This window comes from Cyanistes caeruleus, chromosome 8 (assembly GCF_971803275.1).
Source record: "Cyanistes caeruleus chromosome 8, bCyaCae1.hap1.1, whole genome shotgun sequence".
In the NCBI taxonomy this organism is placed as follows: Eukaryota; Metazoa; Chordata; class Aves; order Passeriformes; family Paridae; genus Cyanistes; species Cyanistes caeruleus.
The window spans coordinates 13085783-13107421 of NC_141708.1; the positions used below are offsets into that span (position 1 = coordinate 13085783).

Here is a 21639-nt window from a genome sequence, read left to right on the forward strand (position 1 = left end):
ATAGCCCAGGGCCCCATCTCCCATCTATCCCTCCGTGGGCCCCAGAGGGGGTGAAGAAACTGAGCCTCCGGGGGGATCTTGGCTGATCCCAGACCCTGGGGGACAGGTGGTTTCTTGAGTTTATTTTACTCTTTTTTCCCCCATTTTGGGTCTCCACGAAAGGAGGGTGACAATAGCTGTAACAACTCATGGGGAGGGGTGGTGTGCCGTCAAGAGGAGCAGAGGCCCCCAGGCCCCTTAGCAGAGTTCTGGGCTCGCCAAATATTTGCGGAGGGGGCATAATCTGGAGGGGTTTTCCCCCCGGAAGCTTGGGTATACTTTGGAGTTGCAGAGCCCTGAGACAGGGGGTTTTGGCTGGGAGAGAAGGGGATGAGCTCCGGGGGTCCCCCGGAACGGACGTGACTGGGAACGCACGGGGTGCGGCTGCGGTGCCCCACGCACCCCCCATGCCCCAGCCCCTGCCCGGGGGGCGTGGCCCCGCGGGGGCGGAGCCTTGGGGGGCGGGGCCTGCTCGGGGCGGGGCCGCTCGGGGGCGGGGCCTGCTCGGGGCGGGGCCGGGGCGCGGCGCGGCGCGGGAGGCGGCGGCGGGGCCGCGGTGAGTGCGGGGGCCGGGCCGGGGGCGCCCGGGGGTCCCGCGGGGCCGGCGGGGCGCGGGGGCGCTCCGGGGAGTTGAGTGGCAGGGTGCTTCGGGGGCAGCTGCCGGTGCTTGGGATGTTGTGGGGCCGGGCCCCCCGGGGCCGATTTGGGGGGGTCCGGGGGCTGCGGGGGCAACGGCGGCCCTGGAGCTCCGTGCGGTGCTTTGGGGATGTTTCGGGGGCACTTCGGGACGGTCCCTCGAATGCAGAGGCCCAGGGGCTCTGTAGGGTAGTTGAGGGGGTCGCGGGGAACTTTAGGGGTGCTTCAGGGGCGAGCTATGGGGCGGTGCAGGCCTAGGCGCGCCATGGGGCACTTTGGGGGTGTTTTGGAGCACTTTGGGGGTGGTTTAGGAGCACTTTAGGGGCGGTATGGTGCAGCAGAGGCCCAGAAGCGCCGTGAAGCAGTTTAGGGGTGTCATGAGGAACTTTGGGGATGGTTTAGGGCAGTAAGGGGGAGCTGTAGGGCAGTGGGGCCCACGGGCGCCGTGGGGCAGTTGAGGGTGCTGTGGGGTTGGGATGGGTGGAAGCACCGTGGGATGGGCTCGGCGCTCTGGGGCTCAGTGGGGCAGCGGAAGGTGGGTGGCAGTGCTTTGGGCGGGCAACGGGGGCAGCATCATCGAGGGAACCTCAGGATCGCCGGGGGCCTGGAGGGGGGCACAGCCGGGCATGGATGGTGTCCGTCCCACACTTGCTGGGTGCGTGGGGAGGGACGGGGGCTGACCCTGATCCCCCCCTGCCCTGCGGTGGCCCTGAGATGCCGTCGAGGCACGGGGGTCCCCGGGGGCCCGAAATCCCCGCAGCAGCTCAGGGTGGGGGTCTGGCTGAGCAGGGACCGAGTGTTCCCTCGCCGTTTAGGGGTCGGAACGGTGGGATCCGGCAACGCTGTGCTGCGGCCGGAGTGGCTGGACCTGACGCCACCCCAGTTGGTGACTGGTTTTACCGGGTGGCTGGAGGCCGGGCTGGGCACTCCCTCCTTCCGCGGGCGGTGGTGGGACCCTCTCGGCAGGCCGGGGGGCTGGGGTGAGGGAGAAGATGGAGTCTGTTCCCATCGCCTGCCAGGCGGGGCCCCAGCAGTGACCGTGTCCCCTCCAGGCTGTGAAGGGACCCACTGTCCCCAGGGCTATCCGTCCTCTTGACCTGCGCATCCTGGGGGAGTTTTGCTGGGGTGGGGTACCGTGCCTTGGCTGGCTGGGCTGGGGGACCATCAGATGTCCCTTTGGTATTCCTGATTCCTGATTCCCATTTCTCTGGCAGCAGCAGGTCCCCAGTGGCGGGCTCTCGTCCCCACCACACTTCCCGGGGTGACCACAGCCCACCCTGGGTGCCAGGAGCCGCGCACCCGCCGCCGGGCGCCCCTGCCACCCTCGGTGCCACGCTGGCACCACCTGCCTCGGCCCTGCCGGCTAGGGGACTCGGGAGGGGAGGGGGCAGCGGGGAGCGCGGGGGACCCTGCTGCCGTTCAGCGCCCTCACCCCCTCCTCTTCCTCCTCCCCGCTTCAGGGGCCGGCGGAGCCGTGTTCACGGTGCGGGGGCCCGAGAGGACCGGACGGATGGGCAGCGGCTGGCGAGGTGAGCGGAGCTCGGGGGGGGTCACCCACCTGCCCACCCAAGGGTATCCCGGGCGCGGTGTGAGGTCGCGGTGCCTGGGGACGGCACGTGCCGGTGGGGGTGACGGTGGCGGGGGGGTTGGCTCGCCGGCATCTCTCCCCTGCTCGCCCCTCCCCGGGCTCTGGCAGGCGGATTGATTTCAGGTGACAGCTCGGCGGGCGAGACCGTGCGGGCAGCGCCCCCCCCCCGCCCGCGCCCTGTGCCAGCCGCAGCCATGTGCGAGATGCGATGAGGCAGCAGGGGATGGATCCGGCCCGTCGGCCGGCTCCCGTCACGCGGGCGTATGGCGTGGGTTGGGGCAGGGGGAGTCACAGCAGAGACCGGCAGAGCCCCCCCAGCTGGAGGGGGTGGGAACAAGGCTCCGTGTGTTGGGGCTGCGAAAGAGCCTGGCGCCCACCTGGCAGCTTCCCCCTTGGTGGTCCTCTCCAGGGAACCCTGTGCCCCGCAGTGGATGGTTTGAGGTGGAAAGCAGGCTCGGTGGGGTCACTGCTGAGAAGTGGGGGCTGTGAGGAAGAGGGGGTGGCTGATCCTGGCGTGTGGGGCTGTCCATCGCTCTCTGTGAGGCTGCACTTGTGGGTGCCCATGGGGCAGACAGGCGGGCAGGCTGCCTGTGAGCCAGCTCTCTGTAGGCCTCTCGGGATTCGCCTCTAGTCCTGGCACGATTCCCGTGGCAGGGTCACACCAGGGCACGGCATGAGGCAGGACTGCATTGCCACTGGCCTACAGTGCCACCAGCACTCTACAGCCCCTGGCAGCCCCAGGCTACTCCATTGGGGTGCTGAGGCCAACTTGGTGGTTGCTAGTACTATTCCCCCCAACTAATCCTGGTTTTGTTTTGGTTCATTTGCCATCTCCTTCTGCTCTTGGGCCAGCCTTCACCTATAAGATTGTGGATGGTGACTGGGGACCTGGGGATGCCCCCATGCCCACCTGGGTGGGTGATGGGCCACTGTTGTCAGTGCCCATGGCTCTGATGTCCTGTCTCCCTTGCTTGCAGGCTGCCCACGCGCCCCTGCCCGCCGGGGGCCCCCCCGCCATGGCCATTGTGCAGACGCTGCCAGTGCCCCTTGAGGCCGTGTCTGAGGGGGCCACACAGCTGCGTGCCACCACCCGCTCACCCCCTGCCGCCATGGGCAGCGTGGGCAGCCTCCTGCCCGCCCGGCCTCGCCACGACTGCACAAGTGATGGGGACCCCTCCGCTGCCTCCTTCTGCAAGCAGGAGGGGCTACTCCGGGCCACGCCTGAGGAGCCCCGTGTGTCTGTGCCCGGTGTCACCCACTCCTATGCCAATGGGGGCTTCTGTGGCGACTGGCTTGATGCCTCCTCCCCTGCCAGCCCCTGTAGTGACTCAGATGATCTCCGTGATGACCAAGCACCAAGTGATCACCTTCGGGGGCCGCCCCCCAAGCTTGTACCTGTCTCTGGCAAGCTGGAAGAGGTGGGGGGGGCAGCAGCAGGGTGGGTGGGTGTGTGCTGCAGTCTTGGCTTTACACCATGTGCCACACTGGGACTGTTGGCTCAGATGTGTGAAATGGGGTCATATGGCCACACTTCTGGTGTCCCTGGGGAAGTGGAAATCCCTGTGCTCTTAATCCCCTCCATCATGCCAAGGGTGTTTGGGGAGCTCACCTGTACACCGATGGAAAGGTGATGAAGTGGGTGGTGACTGGCTTCTGTCTTCTTTTGGGTGTGAAGACATCGGGGCTGGGGGCACCCACTGTAACAATCCTAGGCAGCCCTTCTTGGGGCTGGTGGGTCCTCCCCAACCCCTCACTCTCCCCTGTTTTCCTGGCAGAATGTGGAGAAGACCCTGATCCGCCCCATGGCCTTTAAGCCAGTGGTATCCAAGCTTCGCAATGCCCAGCCAGGCACGCGCCTGGGGCTCTCGGAGAGCCAGGTGAGCCTCACCCACTTGCTGGGTGTTGAGAAGCCTGGCTCTCTGAGCTGCCGTGCCAGCACCCTCTCGGACTCGGGGCGCAACTCCCTCTCCAGCCTGCCCACCTACAGCACAGGCTGCAGCCAGCACCCAGAGGTGGGTGCCCTGCCGACCACCCCCCACGGCCCCCTCGACCCTCCGGGGGGCTGCCGGCCCTCCAACTCGGACAGCGGGCGCTCATCCTCCAGCAAGAGCACAGGCTCGCTGAGTGGCCGGGGCCGGCCCTCCTCAGAGAGTGGCTCCTGTGGGCGCTCTCCGCTGCCTGGTGAGGAGGCCATGCTGGTGCGGGAGCTGGAGGACAAGCTGCGGGAGAGGGAGGCCGAGCTGCAGCTCCTGCGTGATAGCCTGGATGAAAACGAGGTGGCCATCTGCCAGGTATGTCCCTGGTGTCCGCATGTCCTGTACCTGTCTCCCTCCCTGGAGACAGGTGTGCACATACCCTCTGGTTGGGAGTAGGAACCCACATTGGGGATCTGATACAGACCCTTGCAGGGGGATACTTTGTCCTGTGGGTCTGGGTATGTGGGTTTTTCCCACCAGTTGCGTGGTCCTATGTAGTCCATGGGGGAGCCTCCTTGTATGGCCCATGGAACCAGTTGTACAGACTGGGGTGCCTTATCTTGGGATGCCCGTTTTTGAATGAGACTGAGACCTGTGGCTTCTCCCTGCTTGTGATGGAGCTGGAGGAGTCCTATAGGCTCTGGGGGTGCTAAGATGGGGGGCCCATCATGCAAAAGGATAGGGGAGCACAGGGAGGTGTGTACCACCACATTACACTCTTCCTGGACCCTTCCTTCACGTGGGAGAGGTGCTGCCCCTTCCCTGTGATGCCCATCTTGGAGATAGCAGGTGAAGTGGGAGGGTGCCATGCTGCCCTCCCAGCACCTGTGCATCCCCTGGCCCAGGTGTTTGAGGAGAAGCAGCGTCGGTGTGAGCAGGAGCTGGAGGGGCTGCGGCAGCGCTGTGCAGCCCAGGCACGGCAGGCGGCCCATGCAGCACATCGGGGGCAGCAGGTCCTGCAGCTCCAGGTGCTGCAGCTGCAGCAGGAGAAGAAGCAGCTGCAGGAGGACTTGACCCAGCTGCTGCAGGAGCGTGAAGTGTTGGAACGTCGCTGTGCCTCCTTCCAGCGGGAGCGCACTGAGCTGGCACCCCGGCTGGAGGAGACCAAGTGGGAGGTGAGTCACGCAGCATGCCAGTGCCAGGCATATCAGTGGGTGCAGGCTGTGGCTGGGGGGTCCTGGCCAGCACCTGAACCCCATCGTCCCCACAGGTGTGCCAGAAATCGGGGGAGATCTCTCTGCTGAAGCAGCAGCTGAAGGAAGCACAGGCGGAGCTGGCGCAGCGGGGCGCCGAGCTGCTGGGGCTGCGGGCTCAGCTGCGGGAGGCGCGGGCGCAGCTGCAGGCGGGCGAGCGGCGGGTGCAGGGGCTGCAGGAGGCCGCCCGCCTCAAGGCGCTGGAGCTGGAGGTCTGTGCCAACGAACTGCAGCGCCGCAAGAGCGAGGCCGACCTCTTCCGCGCCAAAGCCGGCCGGCTCGAGCAGGAGGTGGTGGGGCTGCGGGAAGCTGCCCGCGGTCGATGCCCACCAGGCACTGGTGAGGGGTGCCCCCCACCTGGTGAAGGATGCCCCCCAGCCAGCGAGGAGCTCCGGGGAAGCGTGGGCCTGCGGCGCCAGCTGGAGCGGCTGCGTGCGGAGGTGGCCCTGGAGCGGCGGCGTGGGCAGGAGCAGCGGGATGCCTTCGAGCAGGAACGTGGCACGTGGCAGGGCGAGAAGGAGCGGGTCATCCGCTACCAGAAGCAGCTGCAGTACAGCTACATCCAGATGTACCGGCGCAACCGGCGGCTCGAGCAGCGGCTCCAGCATCTCCGGCTTCAGGGCGAGGACTCCCTGCCCGAGCCCTGTGACCCACCTGACCCGCCCTTTGAGGAGATAACAGCCACCGAGATCTGAGATGCTGCCTGCCCTTGCCCCATGCTTGGAGGGCTGAAGGGGCCTCCAGCCCCTGTGATTTTGGGAGCCGTGAGGCTGTGGGGGACCCCTGCTCTTGTTCTGCTCTGCAAACTGCTGCCACTGTGAAGAGGGGCAGGGGAGACCACAGGCGCTGCCCCCTCCCCAGCGCTGAGGTCTTGGGGCGAGGGTGTATCAGTGCCCACAGTGAGGGGTGCCTGTGAGAAGTGGGGTCAGGTGGATGCTGAGTCCTGGCCTTGGGGCCGCCCGGAACTGGTTTCTGCTGATCCTCTTAGCTCCTGGGGATTAGCAATGCTGGCTTCAGCCAGGGTCACCTTGGGCAGGGGGAGGGCTGACTTGTCCCCTCCCTCTCATCCCTGCTGGCACTGTCACCCAGTCACTTGGCGTGTGCCCTGTCTCTGCCCATGCCAGCGTCCCTCATGCCCCTTTGTGTGTTTGTCAGGGAATTTGTTTCTGTGCCATTTTAAATAACTCTATTTTTATAGGACCTACCGAAACATATCACCCTCTCCCAGCTCACACCTCACCAGTCTATGCCCCCTCACCCCTGCCACAGGGCAGCTTGCCCTCAGTGCCTTTCCCATGCTCTTGCCCCCAGCATCCCTCTGTTTCCCCCCAAAAAAAGCTCATGCCTCTGTGATGCCCGGCCTGCCAGGGGAGAGGGGTGTGGGGCTCCATGTGCCAGCTGGGGACACCCTGGGGACACCCCTGGGGGCAGAGGTGGGGAGGCCCTGTTGGGCACCCGGGGCAGGGGTCAAACCAAAGGAAAAGTCTGGCTGTGCCCAGTTGTGGCTTGGTCACCCCTGGCTCCAGGGGGGGATTTTTGTACTTTATTTCAGTCACGTCTCCTTCCCAGAGCCTGGCTCATCCGTGTACCACCCGGAAACGGCAATTAAAAACAAGCCCCTGGCTGTGTTTTTTTTTCAGGACTCTGTCTGTGTGTCCAGAGCAGGGTCAGGGACCACTTGTCCTTCCCCTGTGTTGCCAGTGCTGCCCTTCCTTGGGTCCTGCAGTGGGCAGCTGCTCCATGCCCCTGGAGCAGGTCTGGCTCTCACACCCTCTGGCTGCACTGAGACCAGCCACAGCTCAGTGCAGGAATGAGCCATCTGGCTCCTCTGGAGCACAGCATGGCTCCTCGACTAGGGGCTGCAGCATCACTCCGGTGGTGGTCCAGGCACCCGCACCACCAGCTCCATGGGCTCCTTGGCTTTGTTGCGGTAGGCCTGGCGGATGATGTCCACAGCCCTCTGGTGCGTGACGTTCTGCAGGCTCTCCCCATCCACCGACACCAGCTCCTGCCCGGCCTGGGTCCCAGAAGGAAAGGCCACAAGGTGAAGTGCAGCTACCTTTGGGCTCCCAGGGGACTGCCAGCAACCCAGTGGCATCAGGGGATGGGAGTGTCTGGATGTCTGCCCAGCCCCTGGCATGCCCTAGGACCTCCATACCTTGAGGATACCACTGAGGAAGGCAGCTCCACCAGGGAAGATCTTCTCAATCTTCACCACTGGCTGTGCCCTTGACTCAATCCCTCCAGAGATGCTGATACCTGCAAGGGAGCCATGAGACCCTCACACCTGGGTAGACTGGGACTTCCACCCACTCCCCAGCATGGCACCACCTTTCCCTGGGGAGCTGCACCTCTGTCTTGCCCTATTTTGGTAGGTCCTACAGAATGAGGGACCGGGGCAGGGACAGCTCTTCCTCCCCATTTCTCATTGGAGGAATGCTCTGGGGTTTGCCCTTCACCAGGGGGCTGCCACCCATCCCACTGATGCTGGTGCCAGAAGGGTCCTCACTCCACCCATGTGCCACCCACCTAGTGAGTGCTTCAGCTTGGAGAGGGTGACAGTGAGCAGATGATACTCTTCCTCCTCTTCTTCCTCCTTGCCAACATCTTCGGGGCCATTGGTGGCTGCCCCAGCCCTTGCCTCACCCCCTGGTCCCCCAAAGAGAGGGCCAAGAGGGGGCCGTGCCCGCTGGGGCTTCCCCAGCACTTCAGCTTCTCTGTTGGGTGCTGTCCTGGGGGGCTCCTTGCGCCAGGTGGCCCGGGGGCTGCGAGAGTGCCCATGCCCCTTGCCAGAGGGGGGCTCAGCCAGCAGCCAGTTGGGGGGCCGAGGGCCAAGGGTGGGCAGAGGCCGGCTGGCAGAGGCATAGGCATCCACTGGCACGTCAGGGAGTGGGGTGTAGGTGCGGGGGTGAGGCCGGCGGGGGCTGGGGGAGGCTCTCGGACGGGCTGGGCTTGCCTGCTGCTCCCCAGCTTCCTCCGGCTCTGGGGTCCCTGCTGGCTTCAGCAGGAATCCGCCCCGATAGTCTGCAATGAGAGGGGCTCAGGGATCTCCTCAGGGACCCACAGCCCTGCTCCCTGGGACCCCTGCCACATAGACCTCCCATGAGTACCTCAAAGCCCTAGGTCCTTTGCCAGCTAGGGGCCCAGATCTTCCTCATTTAGGGACCCCTAGACACCCCAGTTCTCTGCAAGCACTCCATGTCCTCCTCCCCAAGATCTCTGGATCTAGCACCCAAGATCCACAGGTTGTGCTGCTCCCAGTCTTCCCAACACCCAAGGACACCAGATGCCTTCTTCTCTGGGAGCCCCTGCGCTCAGGTATCCCAGGTCCCTTTCTCCTTCCCCAAACTCCCGCCACCCCATTCCCACTGGGCAGTTTGGTGTCCAGGCAGACTCTACAGGTGGCACTTACCAGGCACTGGTGTGATGAGGTGTCTCTTGGGGGGGACGTCATGGTGGGCTGGGCGGAGGGCAGGTGAGCGCACTGCAGTCAGGGAGAACCCCCAGTCACCTCCTGAGCTGCACCCACCCTTGACCATTCCTTTTCCCCAGTCAAGGCCCCTGGGGGGCTAGGATCTACCTGAGCGGCTCTTTAGGGCATCAAAGGCTTCCAGCTCCAGGGGCATCACCATGCTGTCAAACCTGCCCAGGTCTGTAGGGGCCACCACACTCCTGCCAAGGCAAAAGGGTCGGGATGGGTTGTAGCAGCCTCTGGGGTGGAGTGTAATCAGGGCTGAGGAGCATGTGTGAGGCACCACATCAATCACACCAGGATGGGCAATATTGGGGTTCCCAGATATTTCCTAGCAGCGCTCACCTCACGTCCCGCAGCAGCAGGACCTTCTCCGGCCGGTCCAGGATGGCCAGCAGTGGCCGCACCAAGTCCTCCACACTGCCCTCATGCAGGTACTGCGGGCACAGGAGGGGGATCAGTGGACAGATGCCCCCTCACCCACTCCTTGGTTTACCCCCCAGAGTTAAGCACAGGGTGCTGACCATGCCCCTGGGATGCAGGAGCTTTCCAGGGACCAGCCCAGGGTCAGTGCTGCCCTGCCTGCACCCTGCCTTCGGTGCGTACCCGGGTGCAGTGGCGGAGCACGGCTGTCACCTCATCAGGGCTGAGGAGACGTGCAGCGGTGTCCTGGATGTGTGGGAGCCGGGCCTCAGGGTCGCTGCCGTTGGGCTGCAGGGTGGCAATGCCCATGGGGCCCAGGATGCTGGCACGCCGGCTTTTCTCTGGGGAGGCACAACAAGGAGGGGTGGCAGCGGGGCAAGGACTGCCCCAGCCAGCCCACTCCTCATTCCCCCTACCCCAGTAGCTCACTCCACACCAGAGTGGGACAGACACAAGCAGTGCAGGGCCAGGTGCATGCAGAGCCTGCCCCACATCCCCCCAGGCACACAGGCACCCCTGTTACCCCGCTTCAGGCTCCGGATGACAAACTTCTGCACAGCGCCTACTGCAAGGGAGATGGAGAGCGGTGAGTGCCCAGGGCAGACAGCAGCATCACCGCCCACTGTCAAAACTGCATGCTTGGGGAGCCCCTCCCTACACCCCCTTCATGTCAGGGATGCCACAACAGGCCCATAGAAAGGGGAACAGTCCCAGGCCGAGTCCCTGTCTGCCCTGTCACCCAGGCTGATACCTCTGTCCCCATCAGAGCGCCCTGGGGACTTGGTGCGTGCCCGGCGATCAGAGCCAGGGGCCTCCTGGCTAGGGGGGGCCCAGCTCTGGCTGGTGGCACGGCCCCCCTTGAAAAAGAGGTTGACAAGGGTCTTGGAGCGGTGCAATCCTGGGGGAGCTCCCCGTGCCCCTTGTCCCTCTGGCTTCTCCTTCTTCCGCTTCTCCTCTGTGGACAGAGAGAAGGGGGTGTTAGAGTGGAGAGCTGAGGGGATGCCACCCCAAATCTTGTCTGGGGGCAGGGAAATTTGGGGGATTGGAGGGGCTACTGGGAGATACTGAGTCATTCTGTGGGGTGCAGTGGATCACCAGAAGCCATGGGACTGGGCTTTGGGCTGCCTGGCAAGTCCCAGGGACAGAGTTGGGGCTATGTGGGGCTATAGGATACCCAGGACTGGTGGCCAGGGGGCCATATGGGCTTTATGGTGCCAGGGTAAGGGACCAGGTTGCTATAAGCCCAGGAGTGGAGGCCAGGTATCCATGTGTGTCAGGGACTAAGGGATGCTTGAGTGGGGGACAGGCTCTCCACATGGGGCAGTGCCTGAGCTGTGGGACTCCCAGGGCTGGGTTGCAGGGTTGGAAGGAGACTTCAGCCAGGGTTGAGTCCCATGTGTGGGGCTGTGCCCCAGTGCCTACCAGCGACAGTGAGGTCACTCTGGGAGCGTGTAATGGGCTGCCGTGGCCGGCTCAGTGCCAGCAGAAGCGCTGTCTTGGGTGAGTGTGTGAAGGTCCGGCGTGGGTGGGTGCCGGGGGTCTCGCGGCTGCCCTGGCCCCGGATGGCCGTGTCCCGCAGCAGCTCGGGGGGCCGCACTGTGCGCTGTGTCTCTGGCAGCCCCTCGGCGGCTGGCTCGGTCTGCATGGCCCGCTCGGCACGTTCCCGCACCCAGCCCCGCCGAGGCCCGTCCTCCGTGGAGATGGCCACATCCACAGTGCGGGCTGGGGGCACTGGGGCAGCTGCCCCCAGCCCATTCACTGCCCCTGGTGCTGGTCCTGAAGAGTAGGAGGAGATGGAGGAGCTGGTTTCTGACGTCTGAGCCAGCTGTTGCAGCTGCCCGTTGGTCACTGCAAAGGCACAGCAGGGACACACTGTGACACACTGTGGGCCACCTAGAGCTCCACTTTGCTCCCTCCCAAAGACAGCAGACGTGAAGAACCTGCAGGGCCATGGGGACCAGTGGGCTGCTGGCCATTGCATGGGGATCATCGTGTACTCTCCAAGAAAGTGGACACATAGGATGCTGTGGGATCACAGGGACCACAAGGCTGCTGGCCATGGCAGGGGGCACTTCATGCCTCCTCCAAGGATGGGGGACAGGTGGGACCTTGCAAGTCCATCGGGCCTGTGGGTATGCTAACAGTGGCACAGGGAGATTCCTGCTGCCTCCAAGGCCTTGGGAGCCCATGGCCTGCGGACCTTCTCCCTCCCTACAGTGGTCAGATATCACTCTCATAGTCCCAGCCCCACTGTGCCCCAGCCCAGTGCCCCTGCCAGTACCCGCGTGGCACTGTACTTACAGCGACTGAGCCAGCAGTACTCGGCCACCAACTCCTTGTAAGCAGGGAACCGGCCTGTCTCCTAGACACAGGGGTAGAGAACAAGGGGTTCAGTGAGTGCTGGCTGCCCCAGCAAACTCGATCTGGTGCCAACCATGAATAATGCATCCCCCCCCCCCCACCCGCCTGAAACCCAACCAGGCAGCAGCTGCACCAGCCCCCGGCACTGGGCTGAGCAGGAGCAGTGCCAGTGAAGGGACATGCCAACCACTGCCTCACTCGAGGGTCCATGGGGCAGGGTGTGGGTACCTTGATTGTGAGCATGATGTGAGTCTGCCCCTTGAGCACCTCCACTGCCTTGCTATGGCTTATGTCTTCAAACTTGACTCCATTGGCTGCAAGGACTTGGTCTCCCACTCGAATGCCATTCTGCTCTGCCAGCCCGCCGGGGTCCACCCTAGGGAAGCAGGGGGGGCAGGATAGGGCCATGCCCTTGCTGGAGTCCTGCTCCTGCCCCACACTTCCACTTGGGTGGCCCTGTGGCTCTACACCCATGGGCATTACCATGGTGGTAATGCCCAGTCTTCTGAGAGTGGGAGGGCTCAGCCAGAGAGGAGGGGCCGAGCCCCAGCATGGACACGGTAGAGATGGGGCTGTCACAACCCCTTCATGCAGCCGTACTTGGAGACGTAGATGCCGAGGCCGAACTCTCTGCCGCCGCGGATGTTGAAGCCCAGGCAGTAGTCATCAGAGGTGGTGTAGAGGTGGACGATGCGCCGCAGCCCATCCTCAGAGCCGCTCTCCGATGGTGTCGAGCCACTTTTCTCTACTACCAGGCGCCTGTTCACCACATCCACCCTGGAGCATGGGTACATGTAGGTGGTCTCAGGGATTTGGCTCTTGTCCTCCAGCTGGATGACCATTGGTGACACCCAGTGCAGAAGAGTGATGGGGATATGGGGGACGTACAGGATGGGGCTTGCACCCGCTCTACCTGCTCCAGACCTTCCTATCCCACCTTGGTCTCTCCCTACCTTTGCCACAGACTTCTGACACCACTCCACCCTGGGGGTCCCCCAGGGATCCTCCCTATTGCCCAGAATCCCCCACCAATCTCCCCCAGCATCCTCTCCACGGGGTTGGGTTTTGGGGTCCTGGCATGGGAGACGCCCTGCTCACCACGCCGTCTTCTCCTTGGAGAACTTGATTCCTGGCACACGACCCATCCGCCGGACCACCATGCGGAGGCGGTTGTTGCCGGTGAGGACCTTGACAGCACTGCTCATTGTGATGTTCTCCAGGCTCACACTGTTCACCTCCGTGATCTTATCACCAACACACAGCCCAGCCTGCTCTACAAGGGACATACGGCTCATCTGGGCACCTGACTTGGTGCCATTGTTTGACATTCCCTCCCTCAATGTCTCCTCAACCTGATCTGAACCCCTTGAGAACAGAGGCAGGGGTGCCTGACAATTGCACTGAGTGGCTTGCCACCTTGCTGCAGCTTGGGCATGGAGCTCAGAGTCATTGGCACAGGGCTGTCTACTCATGTGTCCTGCCCTTCACTTTGGGCAGCCTGCAAATCTCATGGCCAAAGGCAGCAGGGAGCATGGTGGCTTTCCACCATGAAGGGTGACATTGGCGCTGTGATCCCATGTCACTGGGAGCTCCTTGAGGAGGTGTTGCTGGCATGTGCCTATGTTCACTGGTGTCCCTCACTCTGACCCTCTTACCAGCAGTGCTCCCCTCCTCCACTTTGCTGACAAAGATGCCCAACCCATGCTCGGAGCCGCCACGGACACTGAAGCCCAGTTTGCCGTCCACGCTCTTCTCCACTGTGATGGCATTGATAACATCGCTCTCGTTGCTGCTGGCTGTGGGGACAGGGGAGCAGATAAGTCACACATGTGGCATGTGAGCAATGGCAAGGGGTGTCTCTCTTGCTGGGAACATCCCCAGTCCCAGGACAGTCCTCCCTGCCCCTAGACCCAGGAAATTCAGCCATTGGGGCCCTCTTGGCCATGGCGGGGGGGGGAGTCTGGGACACCCCACGCACCTTCGATGGGAGCATTGATGAGGATGACACGGCCCATGGGGGAGGCGGCACGGCTGCTCCGGGTGGTCCCATTGAGCAGGCGGCTCTGCTTGCTGAGGAGGTAGCGGGGAGCCAGGCTGGCTTCACTGCTGGAGCTCAGTGACCGGCTGCCTGTCGTCATCCCTGACAGCACTGCGTCCCAGTCCTGGGCCATGGTGGTGCTGGGCACTCCGGTGTCCCGGCGTCTGGCTCAGGGCTGGCTGCGTCCTCACAGGGCCAGGGCTGCCCGTCAGCCAGCAGGGGACATGGCATAGTCCAGCAGCACATGCCCGGGCTTGGGCACCGCTCTTTTTTAGCAGTGCAATGCTGAGGGCAGCTGGCCTGGGTACTCGCTGCTGGCAAGACAGGTCCCAGGCACAGCAGCACAGCCTGGAGGGACAAGAAGCTCTGTGACCCCCTCTTAAGCCTGATCCTTGCCCATCCTATAGTGACCCAAGGATCAAACTATCACACAGCTTCTGGGTACTACCATGGGGGTGTGGGCACAGGCTGCCCTGTGCTGGAGTAAGGATGCTGGGGTGAAAAAGAGCTCTCCCTGGCAGCATAAATCCGGAACAGGGGATGCAAAGGGGCTTTACCCGACAGCATAAATCCGGAAAGGCTCCACAGAGGGGACACAGGGACATCAGCTTTATGCTAGAGAGCAGGAACTGATCCCTCTGGCCATTCCCCATCCTGCCTGGAGCCCCTCTGAATTCCCAAGGCCATGCGGCTGGAGATGGGTGCACCAGTCCCCAAGGCAGTTCCCGAGGGGATTTTCCAGGCGTGGGTGAAACGCCACCACAGTGCCCCCCCACTTCATTCCCCGCTCGCCCCAGCCTGACCTCAATAAATAAGTGATAGCCCCGGCTCCGGGGACACGCCGGTATCCCCGCCGCTGCCAGCCCCCCACAGCGCCCACCCATTACCCCCCACCAGCAGCAGAACGCGGATACCATCCCCCAGAGGGGCGCAGGGGACCCCCTACCGCCGTCCCTCCCTCCCCCCCACCCCGTGCCCTCCTCACCTGTCCCCATGGTGCCACCTGCGAAAGAGACACCTGGCAGCAGCGCGGGGGGGAAGGCGAGGCCGGGGGGCAGCACCGCCTCCTGCCCCCCCGGCCGCGGGGATTGGCTTTCCCCGTGGGACCGGAGAGGCCATCGGGCGCGGGAGCTGTCAATCGAGAGCGGCCGGGGCTGGCCTTGCAGCCGGCGGGGGGGGACAGTCCCGTGGGTATCCCCCGGGAGGGGGTCCGGGGGCGCGTCCCCCCTCGAGGCTGCGTGTGGCAAGGGATGTGGTGTCCCCCCTGACCTCCTCCCTTAGCGCAGAGCATCCCGGGGGCACACGGGGGAAACTGAGACACGGTCAGGGGAGGAGGGGTGTCGCGTCCCCCCGCTTCTCTCACTCCGGTGACGCGAGCCGGTATCCCCCCGTGTCCCCCATCACGGGGGGCATCGCCTCCAGCCCGGGCCAGCCGTGACCCCCCGGCGGGGCCCGGCGCCGCCAGCGCGAACCCGACACCGCGGCGGTTTCAGGTGATGCGCGGCGGCCGCGGGGACTGCGGGGGGGCCGCGGACGGGCGGCGGGGGCGGGGGCCGGCGCGGGGGGGGCGCCCCGACAACGCCGGGGTGAGGGGCTGGGGGGGCACGGCCGGGGTGGGGACGCGCACCCACATGCACACACACCCCATGCACCCACACGTCCACGGCATTCGTGCCCTCGCGCGCACTCACAGACACCCGCGGAGCGCCGCACACGCGTGGACGTGGCCCCGGCACACGCACGCACACACGCACATACACACACAAACACACACAGACACAGACACGCACACAAACACACACACAGACACAGACACGCACACACACACACGCACGCACACACGCACACACACACGCACACACACACACGCGCACACACACGCGCGTTCCGGCGCGCACCGCCCTACGCCCGAGCCGGCGCCCACTCCCGCGGGGTCCCCGCGCGCTCCGCCGCAACCACCGCGACACGCGTGGGCGCCAACGCGGCGCGTGCGAGCGCGGCTCTACGGGCACGCGCGCGGCGCGGGCATCGAGACCCCCGACATCCCCCCCCACCCCACCCCGGGGCCGCGCGCGCGGCTGACACGGGGACGCGCGGAAACGCGCACGTGAACACCCACGTGCAAACACACGCGCACACGAGCACCCGAGCGAGCGGAAGCGCCGACGTGCGAGCACGCGCGCGCGGTCACGGGCAGGCGCGTGCGCGGTCACGGGCACGCCCACACGAGCGCGGGAGGGCCACGGGCTCCGCGTGTGGCTCGGCACGTACCGCTCCCCCCGCCGCCGGCCCCGGTCACGCGTGGTCCCCGCCGCCCCCCGCGCGCCGCCCTCCCCTCCCCGGCCCGGCCCGCCCGGCGCGGGGCCGCCCACCCGTGACGAGCCCGCACGTCATCGCGCGCAGGGGCGGGAGTGGGGCGGTGGCGGCGACGGCGACGGCGGCGCGGGCACGGCGGGCGCTGTCCCGGGAGCCGTGAGTGCGGGGGTGAGCGGGTCCCTGTGCAGGGGGGGTCACGCGTGGCGGGAGGAACGCTCCGCGCGGGAAGGAAGGGAGCGGAGCCCCGCTTCTCGCGGGGAAGGGCGGGTGTGGAAATAGAGCCGTGCCGGGTGTGTCGGTGCCTTGCCCGGGAGGGACATTCCTCCTTCCAGTGCCCTTCCTCACTCCGCTCTCCCGCTGCTGGCTGCCACTGTGGCCCCTAAATGGTGGGTCCCTGTCCCCTTCTCTGTGACCGGCGGTGCTCGGCTGGGGGGAGGAGGGGTCCCTGACTTCTGGTGGCTGATGTGAGGTCGGGGGGTTCTCTTTGGCACGCTGCAAGGTGCAGTCCCATTGCAGGTCGCACACCCACCGGGGGGGCTCAGGAGTCGCTACTGAGCTCCTTTACAAAAGGGCTCCCTCACAATCCTTGTGCCCCCAGGCTGGGGGAGCACCAGAGCTGCTGCAGCAGGGATGTGGCTGGAGGGACACAGGCACCGCATCCCATATAACCCTTTAATCCCCTGCTCTGCCAGAAGATGCCACCATCCTTGCCTGCCACCATCAATATCCAGGAGCCCCGCTGGGACCAGAGCACCTTTCAGGGCCGGGCCAAGCACTTCTTCATGGTGACCGACCCCCGAAACCTGCTCCTCTCAGGGGCTACACTGGAGGAAGCCCGACGGGTGGTGGAGGACTACAGGTACCCACTAGGAGGATGGATGTTCCCTCAGCACTGCTCCCAGGCAGGAGCCATTCCCAGGAGTGGGAATAGCAGTGATGCTGGCCCCCTTGGCCAAAGACCCCAAAATTGCCTGCCTGGTTCTTAAGGCATCTCCCAGCTGCCACAATTGCTGTGGGGGACCAGTTAGGCCATGTGTGCTGGCAGAGGGTCATTCAACAGGTGTTACCCTTACCTGGCAGGGCAGGCACCGTACACCCTGGGCTGACAGAGGACCAACTTTGGCGGGCAAAGTACATCTATGACTCGGCTTTCCACCCTGACACGGGCGAGAAGATGATCCTTGTGGGACGCATGTCTGCTCAGGTCCCCATGAACATGACCATCACTGGTTGCATGTTGACCTTCTACAGGTACCTGTCCCCTCCTCACCCCAGGACCAAGAGCATGCCTGGAGGATCCTCCTGGCTCTGGGGTGAGGAGGGGACACGTGTCCCATACCCCACTCGTACTTGAGCTGTGGGAGCATGGGTGGCATCCCCCAGTGTCTCCAGCACCCACCCTCCTCTCTCTGGCAGGACCACACCAGCTGTGCTGTTCTGGCAGTGGGTCAACCAGTCCTTCAATGCCATTGTCAACTACACCAACCGCAGTGGGGATGCACCCATCACCCCCAGGTATGCATCTCTCTGACCAGGTCCTCGAGGTGCTGGGGGCCCACCACCCCAAAACACCAGGGGGGTGCCTTGAATAGCAGGGAACTGTGAGATGGGACAATGGAGACCTGGTGAAGGCAGAGATGGACAGCATTGGGGCTGTCAGGGTTAGTGATAGAGCTGAGAGAGGAACCCAGGTGTCCTGATGCTCTTGAAGGGCATGCTGTTCCTTCCTTTGGAGGGGCACCTGGGATGGGGAGAGCCTGGCTTACTGGTGTCCCTTGCTCTTTCAGCCAGCTGGGGACAGCCTATGTGAGTGCAACCACAGGGGCAGTTGTCACAGCACTGGGGCTAAAATCCCTCACCAAGGTAAGGTGACCCTTGGCTATCGCAGCTGGGGGATGTGGTCCCTCCCTATGGGATCTCCCTGAGCTCTGAGATTTGACCAGGGGATTCACCTGGAGTGGGGGAGAAAATGAAGAAAAGGGGTTTGCCGAGGTTGCCCACACAAGGCAACTGCTCTCCCCAGTGATGGCTGTGGAGATGGCCTGTCCCTCCAGCCTTGCTCTGGATGTATCTCCAGGCTTCTTCCACCCCTCAGCCTCTGTCCAGGCAGGGGACCTGGGACCTCCCCAGATCCTTTGGTCTGTGCAGCTTTTACCAGCTAAGAGTTGCAGAGGAGGAGGGACTTTTTTACCCCCAGTGGGGCTGGGACACCCCAGAGTCTTGCAGGAAGACTGAGGCAGACCTGGGGACAGCCAGCTCTTCCTCCAAACCCTCTACATGACATTCTCCTACTTTTCCCCCCAGCACTTGCCAGCCATCATCGGCCGGTACGTGCCTTTTGCGGCCGTGGCAGCTGCCAACTGCATCAACATCCCGCTGATGAGGCAGAGGTGAGCCCTGGGGTGGGACAGGCTTGCCTCAGGGTTTGTAGGCACTGGTGAGGAATGCAGGGACTTCCTTGCTCTTCCTCACTGTGAGGGGTTGGCTTGAGGGTACAATCACCTGATTGCAACCTAGGGGGTTATTGGTGCTTGTACAGTCCTATTGAGGACTGCTGCCAAATAAACGTGGGTCCAGCTGAGACCCCCTATGATTTATTGTGCAGCTAGTGGATGGGGTACAGGAGGATGCCAACCTCCCTTGGAGACATGTCCCTGTCCTGTTCCACTCACCCTTGTGCCCCTCTGTTCCTGCAGAGAACTCAAGCTGGGGATCCCTGTCACGGATGAGAATGGGAACCGCCTGGGCGAATCCACAGCGGCAGCCCAGAAGGCCATTTTCCAGGTGGTGGTGTCCCGCATTGGCATGGCAGCGCCGGCCATGGGTGAGTGTCCCCTCCTCCACATGTGTTGGGAGATTGCAGCTGATCCCTGGCAGCCTGGGATGAGGTCCCACTGCTGGCAGGGATCACTGGGAGCTCATTTCCTTCCTCCCTGATTCAGCTATTCCACCGGTGATCATGAACATGCTGGAGAAGAGAGCTTTCCTGAAGGTACCAGTGAGCCTGGGGTGGGTGGGTGGGTGTAGGGACACCCAAGCTTGGCACATTGTTGGCACCCCTCAAGGCTGGCACCCTACTGGGGAATAGACACCTTCCTACCCTGTCCACTGCACTGACACACATCCTCTCCCTGTCCCTGGCAGCGGTACCCGTACCTGAACGCTCCCCTGCAGGTCGGCCTGGTGGGACTCTGGTAAGTTCTCCTCGACCGCTGGGCATTGCTGCCCTGGGCACAGACCAAGCCCAAGTGTATGGAACGGTGCTGCTGGGAGCCCTGCTTGGCACTGGGAGGGGAGAGCTACTGAGTTTCTTGGGGGATGCCAGAGCTTGGCCAGGCTAGTGGCACCCCAGGCAGATGGAATGGGATATGAGGTTCTGGGGCCAGGAGTTGTTTTGCTTTATCTTGGTATCTCTCAAGCCTGCCATGGGCTCCTGCTCAGCATTGGTGTTCCCCCACATCATCGGGGGACAGACTTTGCCTGCCGCACCTCAAGAGCCAAATGCAGGGTCTGGAGCTTGGAGAGGGCATCTCATAGCCCTTTCCTGGCTGAACACCCAGCACAGCTCTGGGCTGCCTCATTGTTGCCCTGGGATCAGGCCATGGGTGGGTGTGGGTGATTTATGCAGCCCAGCTTCACCTTTTCATGTCTTTCCCTTGCAGTCTGGTGTTTGCCACCCCGTTGTGCTGTGCACTCTTCCCACAGAAAAGGTACAGAAAGGCACTTTGCCTGCACATGAGGCTTCTGTGTGGGATGGGGGTGCTGTCTGACTCCCGAGAGATTCTTTTGCTTCTTCAAGCAGTTAGGGGCTTAAACCTGTGCACAGACATCTCTCTGCACAGTCAGCAGTGCAGACCCAAGGGCCTCTGCTGGGCCATGCTGGGGACGTGCATCCCCATGGGTGCAGCAGGTAGTTTCCAACCCGAGGCCATCGGTGGGTACACCCCCTCCATCCTCTGCATCTCTGTTTCCCTTACAGCTCAATGCCTGTGAGCAGCCTGGAGCCTGAAGTCCAAGATCAGATCCGGAAGAAAGATCCGTGGCTGGAGACCGTCTACTTCAACAAAGGGCTCTGAGCAGGGTCCTGGGGTGGCCAAGATGTGCCCCTGGGATGGCCGAGATGAGCTCCACGGAGCTGCCGGGCCAGCGCATTGCTGAGCTTCGCCCTTTGGATCCCCTTGGGGCTGCTGCTGCTTTCCCTTGGCCATTGTGTGTCCATAGGTCCCAGGTGCTCAGCCCTGCTTCCCGGGGTGCCTGCAGCCATGCAGCACCACACCTAACCCTGTCCCCACGCCCGGCTCAGCCCTGCCCTGGGGACCGCCTGGCTGGCACCCTGGGGCACTCCTCCCCTCTGGGTGTGCCTGTAGCTCTGTGCAGTGCGCAGGGAAATGCAGGCAGCAGCACCAGGGACCTTGTGAGCTGTGGTAGAGAAAAAAAAAAAAAAAAAAGTGGGATGAGGAAGAAAATGGTGCTCCCCAGCTTTAGGAGGCAGCAGAGAATCAGCAATTGAAAGTAGAATAGCTCTGCAGGCACTCTACAGTGCCCAGTGGTTCAGCAGCTGGTGCCTGGGGATGGCAGAGCAGCTTTTAGAGAGGAAAACTCCCCATTGCCAAAATAGCTGGGGGTGAGTGATCAATTGCACGTAGTGACTTGAGCTCAGAGTGGGGGACTCTCCCAGCCCAGGCGTGTGCTCCCATCTCACCTTCTGCTCTCCTCTGGGCTGCTTTGGGGATTTAATCTGGCTTTCTGCTGCTTCCATCCCCAGAGCAAATGGCACATTTTAATCCCAGTAGAGTCTTGGTTTTTATTCTCATTTTAATGCCATCTGTGTTCAGGGCTGGGCTTCCCCTGAGGGGTTACTCTACCCCCTCCTGGAGTGCTTGCTTTCAGGTGGACCTTCTCAATAGCTTTAAGTGCACTGTGGTTTCCTCTAGATATTTTTGATATACATATAATGTACCTATATATACCAAACAATAAAGGCATTTTGTTTATACAAAACCAACAGCAAAGAGAAGTGTGCTGCTGTCTTATTTGAGTATGGTGGAAAGGGACTGCTATTGGGGTGAGGATGGGAACAGGAGAGAGGGGCAGGCTGGCTTTTGGGGTGTCTCTGCACCCCCTGGGGCTGGGTTCTGCTCCCTGCTTTCCAGCTGACTGCCTTTGCAGCAGCCCTGGCTGGCCTGGCATGTGGTGAAGCTTATCCAGCTGTCAGGAGGGCTTTTTTTAGTACAGTCGGCTTTGGAGCTTGCCACTGCGCAGAGAGCTTTGCTAAGCTGCTGCTCTGGATGCTGCTGGTTTGGAGAGGCCAGAGCGTCACCCTGGCTCTGCCCACACTCACACCCCCTCTTGCAGCCTGCTCACAGGACAATCCTGGGCCTGCTCCTGCGCCTTCCCTGCAGGACTATTTTTATCCCACGTTCTGTGTACAGCTATGGGAGAGCACACTGGAGGGCACATCGCAGGACCCTGACCAGCCTGCGGGCAGCAGCTGCCTGTCCCTCAGCTCTCTGTCCCACCAGGGCAGCCAGAAGCAGCCATGGATGTCCAGCCAGAGAGAGAAGGGACGGAGGCAACTGTGCTCTGCAGTGTCCCAT

The 21639-nt window shown here is 63.3% G+C and overlaps 3 protein-coding genes across 11 annotated transcripts; 2 read left to right on the forward strand and 1 right to left on the reverse strand.

Moving 5' to 3' along the window:
• The first annotated feature begins 563 nt into the window (after positions 1–563).
• On the forward strand, positions 564–7074 carry LZTS2 (leucine zipper tumor suppressor 2). The gene is made up of 6 exons (XM_086899148.1): positions 564–595; positions 2136–2204; positions 3241–3681; positions 4039–4554; positions 5085–5354; positions 5450–7074. The coding sequence occupies exons 3-6, from the start codon at positions 3280–3282 to the stop codon at positions 6125–6127; spliced, it is 1866 nt and encodes a 621-aa protein (XP_086755274.1). The 5' UTR covers positions 564–595; positions 2136–2204; positions 3241–3279; the 3' UTR covers positions 6128–7074.
• On the reverse strand, positions 6935–16045 carry PDZD7 (PDZ domain containing 7). 6 transcript variants are annotated; one of them, XM_086899143.1, is made up of 17 exons: positions 15998–16045; positions 13667–14074; positions 13344–13484; positions 12787–12961; positions 12289–12465; positions 11917–12064; positions 11629–11689; positions 10750–11175; positions 10079–10282; positions 9851–9892; positions 9511–9668; positions 9250–9341; positions 9013–9104; positions 8845–8916; positions 7962–8456; positions 7591–7691; positions 6935–7449 (listed from the first exon to the last, which is right to left on the reverse strand). In XM_086899143.1, the coding sequence occupies exons 2-17, from the start codon at positions 13857–13859 to the stop codon at positions 7300–7302; spliced, it is 2727 nt and encodes a 908-aa protein (XP_086755269.1). In that variant the 5' UTR covers positions 13860–14074; positions 15998–16045; the 3' UTR covers positions 6935–7299. The 6 variants fall into 6 exon arrangements, with proteins under 6 accessions (XP_086755269.1, XP_086755268.1, XP_086755272.1 ...); XM_086899142.1 differs by lacking the exon at positions 15998–16045 and adding an exon at positions 14712–15596; XM_086899146.1 differs by lacking the exon at positions 15998–16045 and adding an exon at positions 14712–15030 and having other exon boundaries at positions 12787–12956.
• Positions 16046–16124: 79 nt separating this feature from the next.
• On the forward strand, positions 16125–21054 carry SFXN3 (sideroflexin 3). Of its 4 annotated transcripts, none has more exons than XM_086899149.1 (11): positions 16125–16210; positions 16735–16901; positions 17123–17293; positions 17459–17557; positions 17830–17905; positions 18347–18432; positions 18739–18866; positions 18985–19034; positions 19187–19236; positions 19705–19752; positions 20022–21054. In XM_086899149.1, exons 2-11 carry the CDS (start codon positions 16738–16740, stop codon positions 20116–20118), a joined length of 969 nt encoding a protein of 322 aa, XP_086755275.1. In that variant the 5' UTR covers positions 16125–16210; positions 16735–16737; the 3' UTR covers positions 20119–21054. The 4 variants fall into 4 exon arrangements, with proteins under 4 accessions (XP_086755275.1, XP_086755277.1, XP_086755276.1 ...); XM_086899151.1 differs by having other exon boundaries at positions 16738–16901; XM_086899150.1 differs by having other exon boundaries at positions 16125–16198.
• Positions 21055–21639: the final 585 nt, after the last annotated feature.

Bases quoted from the DNA above. Each gene is read 5' to 3' on its own strand.
- PDZD7 (XM_086899143.1), bottom strand. From the start codon at position 13,859: ATGGCCCAGGACTGGGACGCAGTGCTGTCAGGGATGACGACAGGCAGC. The intron at 12,065-12,288 runs GTACGGCTGCAT...CTGCTTCCCTAG, and splicing joins CTCGGCATCTACGTCTCCAA to GGTGGACCCCGGCGGGCTGG. The intron at 11,690-11,916 runs GTACCCACACCC...CCCTGTGTCTAG, and splicing joins ACATCATGCTCACAATCAAG to GAGACAGGCCGGTTCCCTGC.
- SFXN3 (XM_086899149.1), top strand. From the start codon at position 16,738: ATGCCACCATCCTTGCCTGCCACCATCAATATCCAGGAGCCCCGCTGG. The intron at 17,558-17,829 runs GTATGCATCTCT...TTGCTCTTTCAG, and splicing joins GATGCACCCATCACCCCCAG to CCAGCTGGGGACAGCCTATG. The intron at 18,867-18,984 runs GTGAGTGTCCCC...TCCCTGATTCAG, and splicing joins CATGGCAGCGCCGGCCATGG to CTATTCCACCGGTGATCATG.
- LZTS2 (XM_086899148.1), top strand. From the start codon at position 3,280: ATGGCCATTGTGCAGACGCTGCCAGTGCCCCTTGAGGCCGTGTCTGAG. The intron at 3,682-4,038 runs GTGGGGGGGGCA...TTTTCCTGGCAG, and splicing joins TCTCTGGCAAGCTGGAAGAG to AATGTGGAGAAGACCCTGAT. The intron at 4,555-5,084 runs GTATGTCCCTGG...CCCCTGGCCCAG, and splicing joins ACGAGGTGGCCATCTGCCAG to GTGTTTGAGGAGAAGCAGCG.